The sequence below is a fragment of the Pelophylax lessonae genome (genome assembly GCF_965119305.1).
Source record: "Pelophylax lessonae genome assembly, chromosome: 4".
In the NCBI taxonomy this organism is placed as follows: Eukaryota; Metazoa; Chordata; class Amphibia; order Anura; family Ranidae; genus Pelophylax; species Pelophylax lessonae.
In genome coordinates, this window is record NC_138771.1 from 635,158,288 (window position 1) to 635,181,639 (window position 23,352).

The 23,352-nt window shown below is 43.1% G+C and overlaps 1 protein-coding gene across 1 annotated transcript in view; it reads left to right on the forward strand.

Annotated features, from left to right (window-relative positions):
- DNAH2 (dynein axonemal heavy chain 2) overlaps positions 1 to 23,352 on the forward strand; it is a gene marked incomplete at its 3' end in the record, with an annotated part of 417,940 nt that overhangs the window by 263,357 nt on the left and 131,231 nt on the right. Inside the window, exons 43-53 of the mRNA XM_082254654.1 lie at positions 921 to 1,038; positions 3,586 to 3,722; positions 6,995 to 7,132; positions 7,819 to 7,977; positions 11,042 to 11,194; positions 13,330 to 13,421; positions 16,009 to 16,207; positions 16,746 to 16,970; positions 17,105 to 17,209; positions 20,665 to 20,853; positions 22,171 to 22,256. Of these exons, the coding sequence (XP_082110780.1) occupies positions 921 to 1,038; positions 3,586 to 3,722; positions 6,995 to 7,132; positions 7,819 to 7,977; positions 11,042 to 11,194; positions 13,330 to 13,421; positions 16,009 to 16,207; positions 16,746 to 16,970; positions 17,105 to 17,209; positions 20,665 to 20,853; positions 22,171 to 22,256 (1,601 nt within the window). The remainder of the gene's footprint in view (positions 1 to 920; positions 1,039 to 3,585; positions 3,723 to 6,994; positions 7,133 to 7,818; positions 7,978 to 11,041; positions 11,195 to 13,329; positions 13,422 to 16,008; positions 16,208 to 16,745; positions 16,971 to 17,104; positions 17,210 to 20,664; positions 20,854 to 22,170; positions 22,257 to 23,352) is intronic.

Below are 23,352 nucleotides of genomic sequence, written 5' to 3' on the forward strand. Positions count from 1 at the left end.
CTCACAAAATACATAAAATTAAGGTTTTGGAGTGGCCTAATCAAAATTCGGACTTAAATCACTTGAGATGCTGTGGCATGACCTTAATGCTGGAAAACCCTTCAATATGGCTGAATTAAAATGATTCTGCAAAGAAGACTGGGCAAAAATTCCTCCACAGTGATGTGAAAGACTTATTGCCAGTTATCCCAAATGCTTGATTGCAGTTGTTGCCACTGAGGGTGGCACAATCAGATATTAGGTATAGGGGCATTTACTTTTTCACATAGGGCCAGACAGGTTTAGACAGCTTTTTTTTCCCTTAATAAATTAAATCATCATATAAAAAACTGAATTCAGTATTTACTCGTGTTATCTTTGTGTAATTTTAACATTTGTTTTATGATCTGAATCATTGTGACAGATATGCAAGAAATTAAAAAAATTAGGAAGAGGGCAAATACTTTTTCACAGCACTGTATTTGAGTTATAAGTAGTCTAGTCAAGTCAGCCCCTGGTATCTTCTATGTCTTGAATGCTCCATCAGTGAGATCTCCCTGCCATAATCTTTGTCTCCGTCCCTCTCCACCTGGGAGTATTGCCGGTTCCCACCAAAATGAAATGTTCTCACCCACCTTTGTATGTTCCAGCTCCTCCTGTTACAGTCTGCACAATATAAAAGAAATAAAAATCCAGCAGGGGTGGTGGGAACCCCTCATAATGGGTACAATACCTGCGCAAACCAGGGAACTCAGTACAGGGATTCTGCCAAAAGGGTCCCGAGAGATAGAGATACTGTCAGGTGGTTTAACTCAGCTGTATCTAGTGAACATCCACCAACCCTCCTCTACACAGTACAGTTAATCTTTCACCTTTGAGAATGATGTTCATTATTAAAGCACAGGTTCTCTTTTTTCTTATATATTATCTCTTATATTTAGGAATTTCCTCTGAACCCCAAGGCCGTGTCTCTGGGGGAATTGTATGGTGAATATGATCTGACAACCAGTGAGTGGACAGATGGAATCCTCTCCAGCCTTATGCGTACAGCCTGTGCAGGTACATCAACTGTTGCTGAATGCAGAGAACTTTATAGAATACAATTTGGGGCAGGCTGTTCCTTAAAGGAAGCTGTACTTTGGGCATACAGGGCAATTAGCGCATACCTCTCTTGATTTTCACCCCCCCCACCATTCTGTTCGCCACTGCAAGCAAGGCAATAAAGCCCAATGTAGTCTGCAAGCTATATTATGTCATCATGTACTAGTGCATGAACAGCCAGTTGTGAGGAACCATGGGGAAAAGTCAAAGTAAGCCACATATCCAGAAGTACTGTTTTTTTTCTTAACTCCGTACAGTGAATAAAGCAATGGGAGAGCCAAGGAATAATTCATATAACCAAGGTAGAGGGCTAGACCTTAACAAGACCCTGTTAATTTCTAAAGATATTAAAAGAGCAGCTCATGGCTTGAGATCCCCCCTACATTCCAGCACTGCAGTCTTTGTTAGACTCTTCAGGGATTGATGTGTTCCTCTACGTTCTGTGGTTTCTTCCTTCAACTTCTCCTATGACCACAGGACTCAGCAGTGATGATGGGGTAGGTGGAAGGAACCATGACGCACGGTGGGGGACACAGACATCTGACACTCCTGGAAGTGTCAAATGATGAAGAGAAGGGGAGATGGGTGTCATGGGCAACCAGAGAGGTGAGCAGTGGCGTAACTAGAACCTTCAGGGCCCCCGGTACAAGAAACCATGAAGGACCCCCCTGGACCAAGACCAAGGCCCTTCCCACTCATTCTGGAGCACTTTACTCCCATCATGGGACCCTTTATTACGGTCCCACAGCAGGCCACCTTCTTGCTGTCTTGGAGTCCCCCCCACGGTGGTGGGACGCCAGAGTCCTGTCGCAAGTGCAACCTTTCTGACCCTGGTAGTTCCGCCACTGGCGTCAGTCATTTTTTATTTTTGTGGTTTTCATTTTTTCTGATTTTTATTTTACCATTTTATTTATTTATTTAATTTTGTTTACAAATTTGTTTTAGTATTTATTTTCTTACATATTTTTTTAGGACCCCCCTTGGGGGGCTTTGGTGAAATATAAGGTGTCTAAACAGACCCCTGATGTCTCACTTATGAGACAGAGAAAGGGACTGAGGACATATTCCTCAGTCCTTTTCTCTGCAGCCTCAGCTGCACAGAATTAATGGGCAGGAATAGCTCTGTACAGAGCTTCCCATTCATTCATAAACTGAGGCATAGTAAACACAGTTACCCCTATATGTATGCCCCTGGAGGTGACTATACTAGCTCTTCTCTTAACCTGGCCTTACATTATACAATGTTCTTGTTCAATTTTCTTTGGATTTACCTTCAAGGCAAAGGCCTTCCTGATTGCATACAAATTGAAAGTGGTTAGGTTTGACCTCATATTATATGGTTTTTGGTAAATATAAAGGAAAATTGTACAAGAAAATTATATAATGTATGGCCAACCTTACATAAATCTTCTGTTTTTATCTCTTTAAAGACCTACCAGGGTCTCTTTAAAGTTTACTTAAGGCGCTTTTCCACTGCATGGAACCGAACGGTTCGGCTCGCTCTTTTGTGCTTTTCCACTGCTGGTACCGCATGGTATAATGTAGGAACGGTTCGGTACGGTACGGCGGCGCTTTTCCACTGCATGGAACCGAACGGTGCGGCTCTCAAAAACAGTACCACCTCGATTGTGGTTCCAAGAGGTGCCATACCCGGTACCATATCCCACAATCCTTTGCATGCAGTCACTACTAGCCACTGATTGGTCAGAGAATCCCACCCACCCGTTGTTATCCCACCCACTTAACTTTAGTACTACTTTAGTGGAAAAGCAAACCATACCGTACCGAACCGTTCCAACACCGTACAATGCGGTACCAGCAGTGGAAAAGCAAACCGTACCGTACCGAACCGTTCCAACACCGTACCATGCAGTACCAGCAGTGGAAAAGCAAACCGGGCCAAGCAGGGCCGAGTAGAGCCGAGCCGGTGCTTGCAGTGGCTTGCCATTACAAGTTCCTCAAGAGCCTTGGCACATGGAGCTCTGTGCTAAACAAATAGCGGCTTTTTCCAGGATATTAGAATTTGACCCAGTTTATTTCCATCGCATACCTGCCTGCTGGTCCAGCAATACGATGGGCTGGTGGAGCCAAGTACCCACTTCTCAGATAAATTTGATCTGACACCTCCGGTTTTGTTGCTCCTCGGATGCTAGAAAGAAGAACAGAAATGCTGGCACCTAGAGGTACCTCCACTGATATATTAGTACTGGTTTCAGAATATTACGGTCTGAGACACAGCTCCTTGACTTTAAATCTTTCAGCACTAATAGGACAAAATGCCGAAAAGCTCAATGAACTAGTATGAGAACAGTAAGTCCTGATCTGCTGCTGTATAGTACCAGTACAGCCTAATATATTAGTTTAACTTCTATGCGGCTTGTTACCCTCTAACCAGTGCAAGATATGGAAGATGTGGTTTAGAGGACAGGTATGAAATCAGTAAAGAGCAGTATTCTGTGTTATGCAGAGGAAAGACAGACCACTTTGATATACTTTATTTTGCAGATGAACGCCCAGACGAGAAGTGGATTGTGTTTGATGGGCCAGTTGACACTCTGTGGATAGAAAGTATGAATTCCGTCATGGATGATAACAAAGTCCTGACCCTAATCAACGGAGAGAGAATAGCCATGCCGGAGCAGGTGTGCTAATACCTTGTCATCCATTATATTTACAGAAGGCTTGTGTGTGTCTAGTCACTTCTCTATGCATATTACCTGATGTCATGTGATCCCACCAAAATCTTCAGATTACACCAGGGTTTCTCAACCAGGGTTCCATTGGATAAGAGAGGTAAGGGGGTAATTCTTCCCGGAGCATTCTTCCCATTGACCATCACACTATAGCATCATGAGTTGTAAATATATTATTTTTTTAGTAGGGGTTCCCTGAGACCTGAAAGTTATTTTACGGGTTTGTATGTGTTGAAAAGGTTGAAAAAGTCTGGATTACACAATGTTACCCAGGGCTATAGAGACTTTATTACACATCCTCGTCAGACACCTATCTAGGGAAGCCTATTGGCCCGGACTGCATTTTTAGCCAGTATACTGTTGTTCTCCCAAGGCAAAATGATTGCCAGCTGTGTCTGATGTACATAAAGATGTATTGTTTGGTAGTTGAATTGCTTGGAAATGTCCTACTGCTATTTCTAATCTGTGGCCTAATGTAGACAAGTACTCACACTCGACATTTACTAGTGTCAGGCCTGTCTTTATAGTCCTACAGAACTTCCAATAGTTTCCAGTCTGTCTTCTAGATGTACTCACATTGAATGTTTACGAAGGTCTGGCTCAATCTTTCTGAACCTTTTTCACTTGGAAGAACCCTTGAAATAACTTTCAGATCTTAGGGAACCCCTGCCAATAATTATTATATCCACAGCACCCGTTACATTAGCATAGGGGCCCCTTACGTTGGTGGTCATTGGGAAGAATACCCCCTTACAAATAACTAAAAAGATTGTTGTCAATGGTAACCTACCTGAGAGAAAGAAATTGATTATTGCTCAAGGAACCCCTAGCAACCTCTGGAGGAACACTAGGGTTCCATGAAACCCCATTCGAGAAAGGCTGGTCTGGCTGGTTTCTTAGACAGGTATTTAAAATAAACCTCTGTTACTAAAGAAAACTCTGTGCTTTGGAATTATGTCAGTGGGGAGAGGTCAGAAGATAGTTTTTATTGAAAGTACCATTGTGTTTTGGAGTTCTTGGGTTTCCCCCTTCTTAAGGACCCAACATTTGGAAGCATAGTCTGTAAAATGAAAACAGCAATCCGATGCCAGTCTTTGCCATCACCTGCACATAACTTTTTAGGGCACTTTTATCTGAGCATATGTTCTACATTCAGCAGTTTTCAATCCTCTGAAGCTTTGAGTCCTTAGGCTTGTTTCTTAGGAAGGTACTCAATTTAAAGCAGAACTACATTGTATCTGAGCAACACAAACCAAAAGTGCTATTTATTTCATTTTCAATATTCAAAGCAACCCCCCCCCCCCCCCCACCATCCATATCTCCATGCTTTATTTTGCTGAGAAATCAAATAGAAAAACAACCCCCTAGCATTTCTGGCCATGGCCATCTTGAGTAAGGGCAGATTCATGTAGCATTTACTTCCTGGAACCCATCTGCCCTTAGCTCAGACATGCAGGCAGGAGGGTGTGTTTAGCTAAGAAAGCTCCGCCTTTCCTTATGAAGACCCCCGGGATGTATAACATAATTTGATACAATTAGCATGCTTATTGCACACTACCCACAGCTCTTGCAACACTATAACAATATAATCAACATCGTTTGATGTAAAGTGCTAGTGCAAAAGGAATTAAAATATCACTCACACCAATTGTGTGCACAATTGTGCTATGTGTAAATTAAATAATAAATGAAGAAGAGCAGCTGCTATGGACAAAGGTTTAAATATGGAATAAAATTAGCATGCCTATTGCATACTACCCACAGCGCTTGCAACGCTTTATAAAAATGATCAATTTCAATTAATAAAACATTTAACTACATGACATAAAAGTGCTAGTGCAAAAGAAGATAATCCAAAAAAAGCAATTTATATAAAGTGCATAAACATATAAGATGCTCCGTGAAGTCCGTATTAGATATAAATAAAGTGCATAAACATATAAGATGCTCCGTGAAGTCCTTATTAGATATACTGTAAATAAAGTGCATAAACATATAAAGTGCTCAGTGAAATCCGTATTACATATAAATAAAGTGCATAAACATATAAAGTGCTCTGTGAAGTCCATATTAGATATAAATAAATTGCATAAACATATAAGATGCTACGTGAAGTCCGTATTAGATATAAATAAAGTGCATAAACATATAAAGTGCTCAGTGAAATCCGTATTACATATAAATAAAGTGCATAAACATATAAAGTGCTCCGTAAAGTCCGTATTATAAAAAAATAAAGTGCATAAACATATAAAATGCTCCATGAAATTCAGAAGATAGGAACAGAAATCCATCTGCCAGATTCCTTCCCAGTGGATGAAGGGTTAGTAAGTGGAAGAAGCACCCCAGGGTGTCAATAAGGTAGGTAGATTTCCAACTCACTAGATATAGTTGATCTTAGTTGCTATACAGCAATAAGATCAAAGTAGGCCTATGTGGTCACTGTGACCAGGGAGACGTATTCCCCAAGGAAAAAGCAATCCTGGTACTTCCTTGTACAATGGATCCAACTGGCATATTTTACCATATAACAACAAGAAAGGAGAGCAGACTCCTCATAGTGAATTCCATTAGCTCTATTGCCCAATCTTTAGGCTGTAAGATTACTGGGTTACAGGTACAGATTTGTGTGTATAGACACCTTTACCCCGTATGGTTCCCCGCTACGCTACGGAAACCAGAAGCCAGGGATAGAATGCAGCAAGTTACGGCGTGCATTCCAAGCTATGTCAATTACGTCACCATGTGAGTTCCAATCTCATGTGTTTCGTCATTGATAATGACGTTTTCAAAGATCATTTGCCTAGGCATGGAAACTAGGAAGTAACGAAAGAATGCAAAAAACAGTTTAAATCAAGTATTTATGATATACTTTCCTATCTTTTTACTAATGCTAGCTGCAAAAGGATTAAAAATAGTCAATGATGATTGAGAGAGTGAACTTCTGCTTTAAGCATTAACATATGTCAGCCTTTTTTTTTTAGACCGGTACTCAGAGAAAAATTTTAACATGGTTATTAGTTGGGTACTCATGCCAGATTTTCACAAGCATCTGATTTATCACAATTTTGACCTTTCAGATTGAACTTTTCCAAATGTAAGGACTGGTATTCACAGTGAATATTTACTACACTCAAGCATGTGTCGCTCAGACAGACACTCGACTGTCATTAAAGCAGATACCTTATTGCTCACCTCTCCGTTTGTCTGTCCGTACACAGGTGTCTCTGCTCTTTGAGGTCGCAGATCTCGCTGTCGCTTCTCCAGCCACGGTGTCCCGTTGTGGTATGGTATTCACTGACCACACCAGCCTGGGCTGGAAGCCGTATGTCCAGTCCTGGCTAGAGAAGAGGTCTAAGGTAAGATACTAGTCAGGTGAGTCAACCTTCTTGCATTTAGTGGACTAAGCGGTAGTTGAGAAGAGAGTAAAGGAAACTGGCAATTTAAAGATGCTGTATTCCCCCGTGTCTCTGTGTCCCTGACAGGCGGTCCGTTCTCCTCCGATCTCCCCATAGAGGATCTGACAGCTCCATCTCTGCACACAGAGCAGAGACAGAGATGTTATCTGCATGCTCAGCAGGGATTGGCAGATCGATCCCCCGCTGAGCAGAAAGGGCCCACGTCGGGCGCACCGCCCCCGTGTGAAAGAGCCCTTTGTTAAACAGAAGTGCCGTGTTAATGCCCACTCCACTACTGGTGAGAAAGTGGTCTTATTTTCTTGTATTATTGGTGGTGTTTAATTTTGTCAATAAAGCCTTTCTATCATTACCTGTGTGTCCCCATGTGACAGTCTTAGAGTTCTGGTCTCCCCCCTCTTTTTGTAGCCCACTCCACTACGCCAACTCCCATTACCCTCATCATACTGAAAGTGGACCTTGAAAGCCAGGAGGTCATTAATCTGAGACATAATTGTGGAAGGAAGGGGGACAGAGAAATTTGTCCCATAACAGGGCCAGTTTCTACTTTTACACCTACAGTCTGTAGCTAGAGTGGTTTCATTTTCTATGAGCTGGTTTTGGGTTAATAAAGACTGTCCATTGTGCAGGTGGAAGCGGAGAGCCTCCAGCGTATGTTTGACAAATACATAGGGAGAATACTGGAGTACAAATACCAAAACTGCAAAGACCTTGTACCACAAGAGGAGACCAGCGGGGTCATCTCCCTCTGCAAGCTGTACGAGTCATTGGCCACACCAGAGAATGGGGTGAGTCTTCTGTAAGAGGTGAACAGCCGTGAAGGGAAAATGTAATGATTTGGGGTCAGTTTTCTTTTGGCTGTGTTTTTTAAACTTTTTTAAACTGAGGTTTTGTATCTTCTTTTTTCCAATATATGCATTTTTGTTTTACTATATTCTTTGCTAGAATTTGGGAAGGCTTCTCGGTGCAGCTTCGGTATGATATCCTAATTAAAAAAAAAAACATGGATGGAGATATAAGCCTACCTCATTCAACCCCTTATTACAAAGCTTTTCTTTTAACTACGTAGACTTCTAGATGGAATCTTTAATTCGTCACACAAGCAATGGGTCTGGATTGGATGACTTGTATCTCCCATCTCTTATACCTCCCTGTCGCAGTTCCTGTCCTCTATATGACCCCCCTTGTATCTCTCTGCCTTTTTGTTTACCACCTCTTCGGAAAGCATTGGATTTGCTCATTAGGATGCACAAAATATTGTCTCCCATAGGCCCAGTGACCCCAATTTTAGGCAATCCGGAGTTCCCGCTGGGGCTGTCTTCTTTTAGCATGTTCTGATGGTCTGTGACTAACATCTCTCCAATACACACAGCATTGGCTTGCAACTTTATGCATCCCTTACAGAATAATTACAGAGTAACCCCAGGGCAATGGTTGGCCTATTTTCAACTCAGGGACTTCTGTCTTTCCCTTCGTAACAGATGCCCTCTACATAAACCCCTTACGGCATTTTGGGTAATATACTTTGGTGCTGGTTGCCCATTACGTACGCTATATACACTATATTGCCTGTATTGACTTCTGGGATTCCATGCTACTTATCGGAATGGGAAAAAGAAATGAATTGTAACTTAATCTTGATGAAATTGCTAAAGCCCCCATCATGACTTCAAAGATGTCTATTGCCAGTCTTACCCAGGAAAGAAATTTTAACATACTAGGTGGTACCGTTCTCCTTCTAGGCTTCACACCATTTTTCCATAAGTACCTGGGTCCTGATGGAGATGTCATAATCATCTGGGTACACTGGTACTTATCTGGAGGTTGTTCCCACACCTTACCTCTTTTTGAACATCAGGTTTGGATATCTGTGACCCTATGATATCTACTAAAGTATCCCTCTTCCCGCAACTTGCCCTCCTTTCAGGTTTCCCTGACTCTATAGCAGGGGGTGTCAAACTCAATTTTATCGCCGGCCATTTCAGCATAATGGTTGCCCTCAAAGCGCCAGTTGGTCCTGTAAGACTAGATGTCAAGAGCACCCTATCCCTCTTACATCAGATGTCTAGAGCACCCCGTCAAACCATCAGAAGTCAAAAGTCCCCCACCCTCCCTTACATCACAGTGAACCCCCCTCTTACTTTATGCTGCTGCTGTGGCTGAGCTGGGAAGCAGAGAATGCATGGTCTGGAGTAGGACTGGTGGAGGTCTGGAGTCAGCTGCTGGAGTCTGCTGAATGCTGAGACCAGGGGAGGCAGAGACGAGGGGGGCGCTTCGGCAGCACAGAGAGGTGCAAGGCCCTCCTCTCTGCTAAGAGGGGAGAGCAGGATCTGGTGGAGGAGTTTTTTCCTCCTCTCTGCTCTTGATTGCTAAGGTAAGGTGGGGTTGACGCAGCTGCAGGAGAGGTGTGAGGGACACATGAAATGGCCTGGAGGGCCGGATTTGGCTTGCGGTCCTTGTGTTTGACACATGTGCTCTATAGCCTCTTCCTCCCCTCTTTCTCATAGCTGCAGGATCGGTTATCCCCAGGTACTTGAAATTCACTACATCACCCTCCATATGTGAGTCGATAGATGAAATGCATTTTTTTTAATTAATAAAAAAAAACTGACTGTGAATCCTTATAAAAGATATGCTAAATTCTTTGATGTCTGAGGTCTGATTTTCCCAAAGGTTTACAGAAATGCTTCCACAAATAGGAGAATAAAAGACAAATCTCAATATGGTAATGTGAGGCTTAAATTCCCTCCTCCCTCTCCTTTTACCCTTCTTCTCATTTCTTTTATTGTCCCCTTCTCCTCAATCTATATCTATTTCTCTCTGTCCCATTTGCAGAACATAAGGTTATAATCCCACCACTGTCATATAACTTGACTGTCCTGCACAGAGTCCTGACCTCAAACCCATAGACAACATCCAACATCAGTGCCTGACCTCACAAATGCGCTTCTGGAAGGATGGTCAAACATTCCCATAGACACTCTCCTAAACCTTGTGCACAGCCTTCCCAGAAGAGTTGAAGCTGTTATAGCTGCAAAGGGTGGGCCAACTCAATATTGAACCCTACGGCCTAAGACTGGGATGTCAATAAAGTTCATGTGTGTGTAAAGGCAGGCGTCCCAATACTTTTGGTAATATAATGTACATTATTTAAAAAAAAATCTGTATTTACATATGATTTTTGGGGAGCTACAGTAGCAGTTTATGAACAGAGACAGTTTTACTTCTAAATGAAAATGAAGTTTCTATAAAGGATGACTAAACCCAAGAACAAAAATGTAATATATTTCAGCTTACCAGTCCTTAGATGTTGTTGCTGCATTAGTTATCACTTTTCAGGCTGAGAGAATTTTTTTAAGCAAGTACAGAAAATACCTGTTGATCTAGCCAGAAATTCCATTTTCTTGTCACTTTCTGTGAGCTGAAAAGGAAGCAAAAATCTTATTTTTTCTGTAAACTACTAATCCCATCAGCTCCCTTGTAATTGATATGAACAAGAGTTTGAAAATGAAACAAATGCAGCCACCACACCTAAGGACTGATAAGCTGTAATATATTATTTTTTTTCTTTTTTGGGTTTAGATCAGCTTTAGACCACGAGTCTTCAAACTATGACCCTCCAGTTCAGGAACTACAATTCCCATCGTGCCTAGTCATGTCTGTGAATGTCAGAGTTTTTCAATGCCTCATGGGATGTGTAGTTCTGCAACAGCTGGAGGGCCATAATTTGGGTATCCCTGCTTTAGAGGAAGCCCAAGTTAGTTTCCTTTCGAACATAATCTTAGCCAAGTATTGTATATTTGCAATCAGCTCCAGCCAAATGTCATTCTATATCTCTTGTTCACCTCATAGGTGAATCCAGCAGACCAAGACAATTACAGCCGCATGGTGGAACTTTGGTTCCTCTTCTGCCTGGTCTGGTCAGTATGCGCCTCTGTGGATGAAGACGGGAGGAAGAAGATCGACAACTACCTGAGAGAGATCGAAGGAAGCTTTCCCAATAAGGTGATTGCCCGAAAGAAATAACACAGTGAATGGATATACTCAGCGAAAGAAATGTAAACATTTCTACAAGTTTGTTACAATAAGGGAAGGCTCAATCCATCCAAGTGTGATTCAGTCATATCTCCGAGGGTGGAGAAAACCAGTTTAAAGAGAAAACTCTAATGGTTTGGGGTTAATTTTAGTTTAGGGTTTTTTTTTTTAATTGTTACATTTTCAAATTGTGGTTTTTATACAAGTAAACAGTTCTTTCAGGACAAAGGACTATCAGAGCACTATGGGTTAGCTAAAGAGACAGCACACCAGAACAGCATTCTTTGCAGCTATCTTCTTCTCAGGTTGAAACCTCTTTAAAACAGTCAGAGAAGGAGTAAACTACTGCTATGATGAATATTTAGGTTCTGTAATCTGTGATGTGAGGACTTTTTAAAATGGTTGTAAACCTCTAAAATGAAAAATAAACAAAACATATCCTTCTATAGTATGTATTTGGCTCATTCCAAGGCACTTAGTGTGATTTCTCTCTGCGGTCTCCTTCTTCTGTTATCTGCAGTCACTTATGGTAGGTTAGGCCGACTCTAAGCGATCCGTGGGATGGGGAGGGGAGCCTGTTATTGACAGCCTCTTCTGTGCATGTTTCCCTATGAGACTGTGTAGGGGGGAGTCCATTCCCTCCAGTCAGTTCTCAGATTACACTCAGCTCTATGCTGTGCAGTGTGTGCCAGATCAGAACCATCTGCCTTCTGACAATCAATGTTTTTTTAATTGTGACAGCTAGCGGGGGAAGCACAGAAGATCTCCACTAGCTGTCATATCGGGGAGGTGAGGGGGCCAGTCTGTTCATAACATGTTACACGTTACACCCTGAATAGGGATAAAACATGTAACATGATACAAAAGGTGAACTTATCCTTTTTAATGGACAACTTGGTACCATTCCCGGGATTGGGCGGGCGTGCGTACGTGCGTGCCAAAGCGCGCTGGTGCACATAGGTATCAGTGTTACTGGCCAGAGCTCAACTATGTGCTGGCACATGCGCATGAGCATTAGCTGCATGAGTATGTGTATTTGTTTCCATACAGCAGTGTTTACCTACAGCCATATTTTGTCAGTAAAGCCTCCAGCCTGCAATTGATCAAAGTTGGTATAGTGATCAGATGATAGTGATCCATTCTGATTAGTTCCCCGTCATTAATGGTGACAAGAGCTTTTGGTGACAGCTGCAACTGAGAGCTGCTATCTGCTCAGAGTTTTAGCTAGTGGCTTTCAAAGAGGTTAATAACATATCCCCATCATGGGTCTTCATGCTAAAGAACATTAATTATAGGTGGATAACGGTTAATGGTCGGTTTTGCAGTTAGGGCTAGGTTTAAAGTCAGAGGTGTAACTAGAACCTTCAGGGCCCCGGTGCAGGAAACCATGAAGGGCCCCCCAGACCCCTGGCCAGGGCCCTTCCCTTCAAGCCTGGGGCTCTTTCCACTGATCCTGGGGCCCTTTACTCTTGTTGTGGGGCCCTTTCACAAGTTCTGCAGTGGGCCCCCTTCCTGCCATCTTGGGGCCTCCCCACAGTGGTGGGATGCCAGGGCCTGGTTGCAAGTGTGACCTTTGCTATCCTGGAAGTTGACCCACTGGTGTCAGTAGTTTTTATCTTTTGCTACTTTAAGTATTATTTTTTATCATTTTTTATTATATTTTTTTACAATGTCACTGACTATGACTCTGTCCATTCAAAAAAGGAAGGAGCTGGAAATGTACATATTTACCGACCCCTTCCTGTGACTCTATTGTGACTCATCCCCTGCAGCAGCCGGCAGGAGAGGGAAGGGAGCCCAGTTGGGGGAAGGGGCACCACAGTGGGGGGGGGGGGGGGGGGGACCAGGGGAGCACACAGTGGTGAATGTGATATATTTGTGGATGTGATATATTTTTTCTGTGTGTGTTGTGTATATAAAAGGTAGCCCTGATAAATATTCACCTGTTAAAATTTGTGTCAAGAAAGAAGTGCGCCAACAAAGATAAAATCCAGCGGTCTTCAGCTAACATGTTGGACCTTAACCTTTGTGCCAGGCAAGGGTAGCGTTCAATACATATTTTTCCTATCTACTACTTTAAGATCTTTTTCCTCTTCTGCTTGCAGGACACGGTGTATGAGTATTTTGTAGACCCAAAAACAAAGAACTGGATAAACTTTGAGGACAGATTGCCCAAAGGTTGGCGAATTCCAGCCAAGTAAGTATTTTTAAAAAAAAACTTGCAAAGTTGTCAGCATTCTAAGTATGAAGGTATTCTACAGGACAGCATATGTGCAATGTTTCAAGATTCCCTTTGTCAACTTAAATAAAGTTTTGTTTTCTGTTTCAAAAATGTTTATTCTTTTACAATTTTGCAATATACCAGAAAATAACTGGCCGATGGGACAGACCTCGTAAGGTAACAGTCATATACATCAGATTGGTGTTACAGAAACATAGACAAGTCTAACACAATATTACTTTTGTCTGCCAGATAGCGAATACAACAGTGTAGGTGTTTTGTATTAAATGTCTGGTCCCATAATGATTAATAAAAGGGATAAGGAAGAGGGTAGGAGGATAATTGGGCGGGTTTAAAAAGAGAGAGGGTCAAGGTGGGTTTCCCAGGAGGTCTAGGTGATAAAGGCTACCAAAACAATCACTTTAGATCCCACGGTAGCTTACCATAAGCCCTCCGGACTACATACCAATGCGCAGTTCAAACTGTTATTCCAAATCACGAGATTGGAGATATTTGGGTAGTAGCATTTTATTACAGGTCGAGCAATGTGGTATCAAAGCCCGAGGGGAGGAATTTATCTTTTCGAGGTTGCCAAGCTTTAGCATATTTGGAGATTGGGTCCTGAAGGATAGCTTTAATTTTGCCATGTATCATTGCTCTTTTGGAATAACAGTTTTAACTGCGCATTGGTATTTAGTCCTGAGGGCTCATGTTAAGCTACTTTGGGATCTAAAGTGATTGTTTTGCCATGTGCATTAGAGAGAAGGGAAAAGACCTCTGTCCAATACGTCCACCAGTCATGTAGATTTGTTCCAGTTTCTTTACAAATAAAGCTTCATTTTAGTCTTGACAAAGGGTGTCCTTTATGGCTTGGAAGCGTTGGTCTTCTGTCTCTACTTCAGCTTTATAACAGGAACCAGGCAGTTTTTTTTTTATTTTTAATCTCAATGCTGATTGACAGCAACTTGTACTACATGTACATGGTCAACCCAATCTTAAAGCTAACTCTGGAAGATCTGTATTCAGTAATACATTATTACATTTCTGTGCATAAATGAGTTTTCAATTTATGTTGCATGGCCAATGCTGCCATTAGAAGTTATGCAGCCCCCATATAACCTACCTCACAGGGCCCCATCACACATCACAACTACTACAGTGCTACCCCAACACACAGTACACCCTTTCTACAGCACTACTACATCACACAGTACACCCCTACTACACTAATACTACAACACACAGTACACTCCTACTACAACACACAGTACACTCCTACTACACCGTTACGACAAGACACAGTACACACCTAGTACACTGAAAATACAACACACAGTACACTCCTACTACACCAATACTACAACACACAGTATACCCCTACTACACCGAAACTACAACACACAGTACACTCCTACTACAACACACAGTACACTCCTACTGCAACACACAGTACACTCCTACTACAACACACAGTACACCCCTACTACACCGTTACTACAAGACACAGTACACACCTAGTACACTGAAAATACAACACACAGTACACTCCTACTACACCAATACTACAACACACAGTACACCCTTACTACACCGATACTACAAGCCACAGTACACCCCTACTACACCAATACTACAAGACACAGTATACACCTACTACACCGAAACTACAATACACAGTACACTCCTACTACACCAATACTACAAGACACAGTACACTCCTACTACACTAATACTGCAACACTCAGTACACCCCTACTACACCGTTAGTACAAGACACAGTACATATTTACTACACCGAAACTTTAACACACAGTACACTCCTACTACACCAATACTACAATACACAGTCCCCCACTACTACACCAATACTACAGCACACAGTACACACCTACTACACCAATACTACAAGACACAGTATACAAATACTACACCAAAACTACAACACACAGTACACTCCTACTACACCAATACTACAAGACACAGTACACTCCTACTACACTAATACTGCATCACTCAGTACACCCCTACTACACCGTTAGTACAAGACACAGTACATATTTACTACACCGAAACTTTAACACACAGTACACTCCTACTACACCAATACTACAACACACAGTCCCCCACTACTACACCGATACTTCAGGACACAGTACACACCTACTACACCAATACTCAAACACAGAGTACACCTTTAATAGTACTACACTGCTACTGCCAACCTTGGGCCCTCGCATGCCAACTTGATGGGACCTGGGCCCAGTACGGGCGTATCGACTGTACTCCCCTATTGGCAGCTTTGTTCTTGGCCCTAAGTCACCTTTCTAATTCAGACACCACACACACACCACACACACACCACACCCCACACACACACACCACCCCCCCCCCACACACACCTCACACACACCACACACCCCCCCCCCCTCACACACACACACACACGGCAAGAACACTTCACACAATTTCCCCGGAAATTGTACGTTTTCTAGTTCAGATTACTGTTCAATGTTTTTGAGATATTGCCAGTTTGTGTAATTTTTCTTGCCTTTGCTCTTTACAGTACCCCGTTCTACAAGATCATGGTGCCAACAGTGGACACAGTACGCTACCAGTTTATTGTTAGTGCTCTGGTGACGCACCAAAATCCGGTTCTCCTCGTTGGTCCAGTGGGGACTGGGAAAACATCTATTGCCCAAAGTGTTCTGCAGTCTTTAGATGCCAACAAGTGGGCATTGTTAACTGTTAACATGTCCGCACAGGTAACAACAAAAAAAACGTTTTTGTAGACTTACGGCTCAGCCAGATGGTCCAAGTAAATGAAAGTCTAATAAAAGTCTATACGAAGCCCAAATTTTTTTTTTTTTTTTAATTTTGTACAAAGTGGGCATTATTATCCTTTCAAGTTTTTATTTCTGTCAGTTACTCCACTAGGGAGATTCGTTTTTTTTGTCAGAGGGGCTGTTGCGCCTGGGCCTAAATTTGACGGCAAGTGAAAAGTTTGGAATCACCAGACTTTAACATTTCAGAACTCACTTTGCAGAAGCTAAATGAGTGCAATGATTCATTGCAATGTGCCACTGCAATTTGTACTTTTCGCCATATCTTATTAAGACATCCATTCTTTCTGTCAGTAGGAAAGCATGTTACTGTACTTGCCCCATGTGTATGTTTTGGCAAGCTGTGTTGCATGCCCCCATCACATCTTGATAACATATGAAGTAGCACTGCATATTAAAAGTTAATATCTTATGGGTACATTTGTCATTCACAAGGGTCAATGTTCGTTTTCCTCCTCAGACAAGCTCCAGCAACGTGCAAAATATCATTGAGAGTCGTGTGGAGAAAAGGACAAAGGGCGTGTACGTACCTGCTGGGGGCAAACAACTCCTGACCTTCATGGATGACCTCAATATGCCAGCTAAGGATACATTCGGATCACAGCCACCTCTGGAGCTTCTGCGGCTCTGGATTGATTATGGCTTCTGGTATGATCGCCAGAACCAAAGCATCAAATATGTCAAGGTAAGGAACCTTGTTCTTCAGATGGTCAGCAGCCTCATGTTATCCTTGATGTATCTTGAAGACCTTTTTTCTACTTTTTTCTTATACAAAACATTATCTTCTCTCTCCAAACACGTTCCTATCACTTTTCTCAGGACATGTTCATTATGGCAGCAATGGGTCCTCCTGGAGGAGGCCGAACTGCAATTTCTGGGCGCCTTCAGAGTCGATTCAACCTGATTAATATGACCTTCCCCTCGGTGAGTCAAAAGTGTTATTTTTTCAGTTACATTGAAGTCTATATTAAATATTATTGTAGCAATATTTCCAGGCCTTGAGCCTAATGTTGGTCTGCCATTGTTACCGGAGAAACTTCCAACACATTTAAGTTGTGAACCCAAGTGTGAGAACTGAGACAATGACCATTCCGGCATCTTGGTTTTGATTTGTTTATTTTGTAATGGGGATGGGAGAAGGGAATGAGTGGGATACTCCTCTGGCTCAACTAGGTTCAACTGGGACACTGTACAGAAAAATGCCTGTCGGCGCTGTCTTGACGCCAGCTGGATGCCGGCCAAGGCTTCCTGGCGCTTGGAGATACTGTTCTGCTGAACTGTGCTAGAACTTCGACTTTAACACTCTTAACTCAGAAGATCCAGGACTGTAGGACATTTGACTCCTGAGACTCTGTTTAGCTCAAAAGTCTGATGAACAACTCCCTCCAGCCCTTCACTGACTGAGGTAGCTTCTTGTAACTGCTTGTGCTGCTGCAACTCTCCACTCTGTACACTTCACACTGTACACTTAACTCTTCAGGGCCCAACCGCTGGTGCCCCCTTTACACTGCAGGGTCCTCTGACACTTCAGGGTCCTCCGACTAGGCACCCCCTTTACTGCTAGCTGACTCATGGATCCCTGGAACCTTCTCCGGAGTGGTCCCCTCTACTCTAGGCAGACCCCCAGGGGCAATTCACAATACTCACGACCTTAGAATGCTTTCCTGGAACTGAACCCCTCTTTCTCCGCTGGTCCTCAGCACACTGGATCCCCTCTGCAACTCAGCTCAGCTCTCTCTGAACTCTCAGGCCAGCCGCCCGAGACACCCGATTCTTCTGACAGGAGGAGAGACAGCCGTACTCTCCCTCCTGGGACTCTGCTTCCCGCCAAAGACGCTGCATCATGCATTCCCCTCAAACTTATACCCACTCCCAGAATCCCTTGCGGCAGAATCTGCCTTCTGGGGTAGATACAGGCCTGAATGTGTCTCTGATTGGGTTTCCTCCACTGCCCTATGAGAATCCTTTCATGGAGCCAGTGGGGAGACTCCCCTCTCAGCATCCACACCTGAGAGACATGACAGCCTAGCTGAAATCATGGCCCTGCTGTTAGGCAGCCAAGGCCCACTATACTTTACCTAGCACCTACCTTGTAGGGTGCTACATCCACCCTACACCAAACTGAGTCAGGTCCCTCTGACTCTGAGGCAGCCGTCTCCTATCAAAAACACGGCCAAAAATCAGGAGTATACCACAAACCTGGAAAGGGGGAGAAGGGAAAAACTAATGTACAAATAAATTACGGTGAAAAAATATAGCTTTACATACTGTGCTGTACAAATATACAAATATTTTTTTAAGGTGCATGAAAACTGATGCACCCCCCACCAAACAAACTCGTTTGGTGGGGACCACGAAGAAAAACACAATGCACATTTCCTAACTAACTGTCTCTAGACTATCCCACCTGTAGAGAAAAAGGAAGCAAAAGTTAGTCAACTGCATACACATAGGAAAATACAAGACTATCTTGACAGTTGAGTGGAAAGACCCTCTTTTTAACTCTAAGGGCGACCTTTCCACTCCCTTCCCTGACTACCTCTGCTGTCCAGTGTCTTGACTCGCCGGGTCCACTTCTTAGCAGGTAGAAGTCTGTACCCTATCACTGGCTAGCTATGCAGAGTCCATTGATGAAGTGAAACACAGCACCCTCATGCTGTTTTTCCGAGTACTTCATGAAGGAAAAAGGGCAAGTCACCATGCTGTGTGACCTGTAGTCCTGCTGAGTCAGAGAAGTAACAACAGGGGTCCTACAGGGCACCCCCCACCAGAAATCTTGGATACACTTGAACTCGTAACATACGATATCTTCACCTTGTTAAAACTGTGGATGGTTTCCCACACAGTTATTTGTAATCCACAAAGACCCTGGCCCGATGGCCCAAGGGGTCTAACATAGCAACTTTCCCTCCAAGACCCTGGCCCGATGGCCCAAGGGGTCTGCATTGAACTCAAACACTTTCAACAACTTGTTAATCCAGCATTAAACTTTTCAAAGTTCCTTGGTTAGTTGGGGAAGCCAGCCGGCCAACACAGTTCTTTTTTTTCTTGCTTTTGAATAGTTCAGATGAAACACTTGCTTCCCTCAGATATAATAATCAGGGTGAGGGACCCGGACATAAACACCCTGATCATTCTGGACTCTGATGGACCAGGCCTGGCCTGACCCATCCAGGCGACGGACCTCCACTCTGTCTATGTAAATGGAGCGCCCAAAGTTCCATTGCGCTTTTACAGTTTTAAATTTTTCTTTTATTTCTCCTCCGGTGAGTCCCTATATGGCTTGGGGACAAATAAGAAATCCCAGATCATTTCGTCACACCAAAAGTCTCTGAATTTCTCTACCATTAACATCACCTCTCTGGGTGCATACGGATAGTCATATCCATACTCGAGTGCCAGCTTTTTCTGCAGCCACCTCTGCATTCGGGACAGCCGGGGAAGAGTCCTCCTGTTACCTCTCCCCTGTGGAGAAAATGGGGTGTACACTCTTTGTATCATACTCTCATAGGCCACGTTTTGGTCTCTTGCTTGGGCAATGTTTCCTGGAGGGGTGAGGTCTGGGATTCTCTCAACGTAGGTATCACAGAACCCCAGTTTCTGAGCTAAGTCCCCCCTCTCCAGGGCTTCTTTGGCCTCTTTATCAATAATCACTGACACATCAAGACCTGGGGAGCTGCTCCCAGCTTCCGACCCCCAGTCCCACTCAGTTTCATCCGTGGATCCCCAGTCATCGATCCCCTCTTCTATGGAGCCATATTTATACTGGTCCTCAGCACACAGGATCCCCTCTGCAAATCAGCTCAGCTCTCTCTGCACTCTCAGGCCAGCCGCCCGAGACACCCGATTCTTCTGACAGGAGGAGAGACAGCCGTACTCTCCCTCCTGGGACTCTGCTTCCTGCCAAAGATGCTGCATCATGCGTTCACCTCAAACTTATACCCACTCCCAGAATCCCTTGCGGCAGAATCTGCCTTCTGGGGTAGATACAGGCCTGAATGTGTCAGTGGGGAGACTCCCCTCTCAGTAGACACACCTGAGAGACATGACAGCCTAGCTGAAATCATGGCCCTACTGTTAGGCAGCCAAGGCCCACTTTACTTTACCTAGCACCTACCTTGTAGGGTGCTACATCATGAATAACCCCTTGGCTCAAATTTATCTCCTTTTTTACCATATGGCCAAAATAGGAGATTGTTGGACATCTCGTTCCAAAACCATGAACATTAATATGGAGTTGGCCAACCTTTGTGGCTATACCAGCCTCCACTTTTCTGGGAATTTTTATTTTTTTTGACCCAGGTTTACAAGATTCATTTCTCTTTTAAAGCCAGTCATGGGGGATCTGATAATATTGGAATTTACTTGCTCTTCTGCAGGAATCTCAGATCAAGAGGATTTTCGGGACGATGATGAGCCAGAAGCTGCAAGATTTTGAGGAAGAGGTGAAACCAGTTGGGGATATAATCACGCAGGCGACCATAGAGCTGTATAACGCAGTTATTCAGAGATTCCTGCCCACCCCTGCCAAAATCCACTACCTGTTTAACCTCAGAGACATCTCCAAGGTGAGTCACAAGTGGAACTAAATTAAGAAAATGTATAAATGGGGGAAAAAAATCAAAAAAGTTCTATGTGGAAAATATCAGAAACTCCCATTTGATTAATAAGTATTAATATTGTCATTGGAGCTTTGTGTTTTCTAAGCAGTGTCTTTAAAATTATTTTAAATATTTTATTTGTTGTCCACCAATGGACTAATTTCCTTTCAGTTCTATTTCTTGGAAGGATTTAGAGGGTTTCTCAATGGGCTTTTATGGGGAAATGAAGCATGATCTTGACATCAATTTGAAACTTTTTAGACCATTTAGAATTCATTGCTGGTGCCATTGACCATTATTTGACATGCTTTAGCATGTATAGAAATTTAATTTATGAGAAATGTAATTGTTAAAATGACCTTTCTGAAAAAAGCCCACCATTAAACTCACCAATACGGAAGTAAACTCAATTATTAAAGACAGTCCCATTTAGAAGCTCTCCTTACATGGGGCCCAGTAGTAGTGAACAGTTTTGGAGAACATATTCCATTGCATTGTTTTGCTCATTTTTCTGTGTCAGTTTGGCACGTGGCACATGCTCAGTTATTATTTAATTCTCAGCATCCTTCAAGCTCTGGGCTTTGCTCTACTGTGTCCCGAGGGTGACATCAGGCCTTCCCCTTTTCCTGGCAGGAGCTCTCAAAAACATCTATATCTCTATTCATTAACTAATAGCAATGGAGAAGGGTAGTGATAGGGTGCTTTTCGCCATGGAAACTACACTTTTGAAACAAGATTTGGATTATTTCAAATTCATTATTTATTTATCAAAGGTGGCACTGGCTTTGGCAGACAGGGGATTGGCATAGCCTTCTAAAGTCATCCTGGTGTGCAAACACATTCTAGGAATTTTAGCAGTCCATGCTGTTTTTGGGAACTTTTTTGGGTTGTAGAGTGGAGTATTTACTTCAGATTTAAGACTTCCCCCTGCTGGTGACCCCTGTAGTGATAAATAAAGATTTATATAGAGGAATCAGGACCTCCTTCCTCCTGCTGTTGACCCCTCTAGTAATAACTAAAGATCTATATAGAGGAATCAGGACCTCCTTCCTCCTGCTGGTGACTCCTCTAGTGATAATTTAAGATCTATATAGAGAATTTAGGACCTCCTTCCTCCTGCTGGTGATCCCTCTAGTGATAACTGCTGGTACACCCAAGAATTCTATTAACGTTCCCCACTGCCCAGCCACACTGTTTGCTCATTTATAAAGTATATTATGACACATTTGCACCAGCATAGAGAGATCTAAAAGATTACTAACATCTGTATTTCCCATTTCCCAGGTATTCCAAGGCATGTTACGGGCACACCGTGACTTACATGATACGAAGCACAGTATGACCAAGCTGTGGGTACATGAATGCTTCAGGTATGGCTCACTCACCCATAGGGGCCTATTTATAACAAGGATGATATTTAACATTGGGAAAAGTTGAATGATAACTAGGCACTTTTTCTTAATTGATTGTGATGTTGCTGTCCCTCCTCTCTACCTTGTTTAATAAGAGAACTTTTACATTCATTGAGAAAATGCAAAGCATTCTCTGAATGGTGCCCATGCCAAGTGAGCAACCTTCTATGTTTGTGATGCAGCAGGACAGCTGCTCAGCACCAGTACCTGGAAGCCAGTGGGACTCAGTGTGGTGGCAGTGGCTACTACAGTGATTTGCAGCTTCCACGGGATCAGCCAGGTATGGCACATACATACTTACATCGGTTTAAGTTGGACCTATGCAAAAGTATTCACGCCTAAGCTTTAACTTACTAAAAAGCAACGGAAGAGCGACAGAAAGTTGGCCATCTAGAGGCCAAAATGACCTTTTATTCCAGAATGAAAACCAAAAACAGATACCAAGTTTTAGCCACTAAATGGTGCTTCAGTCTTACAAGATAGTTCTATAAGATAGAATACGACAATTTTCCTTTTAGCTGAGTCACATTCCTTCAGCGAACTGTTTATACAAAGACTCATAAAATTTCGGTGTGCGTTTGGGATTTCAAATTCAAATATTATCTGCAGTCAGACAGGAGCTGTCTGATAGACTTGCAGTAAATGAGAGGATCAGTAGGGCACACCATTGTAAGGCTCTACTAAAAGTGAAGCAGACATTGATGCCCCTGCCAAGATGACCACCTCTGAGGGCCTCTGATAGGGGTTTGGAGCTGGTCCCTTATCAGTTCAAGTTGGAGCCTGGAGCAGGTAATGCACAGTCATTTCATAGGCCGTGGCTCCTAGAAATTAGATACGTTCCTTGGCCCCATCAGTTGGGCAGAGGGCTGGGACTAGAGGGGCGACTATTGATTCATTTTCAGGAGCAAGCGGAGTAATACCCCCATGCTGCGGTTCCCAAAAATTAAATTAAAGTTCCGGGCTCTTCTATATCAATCCACCAGAGCTTTGTTTGCATGGCCAGTGATTCTCATCCACGTAAGTCAATGTGCCAGAGATGCTGGCAGGCCTCGAC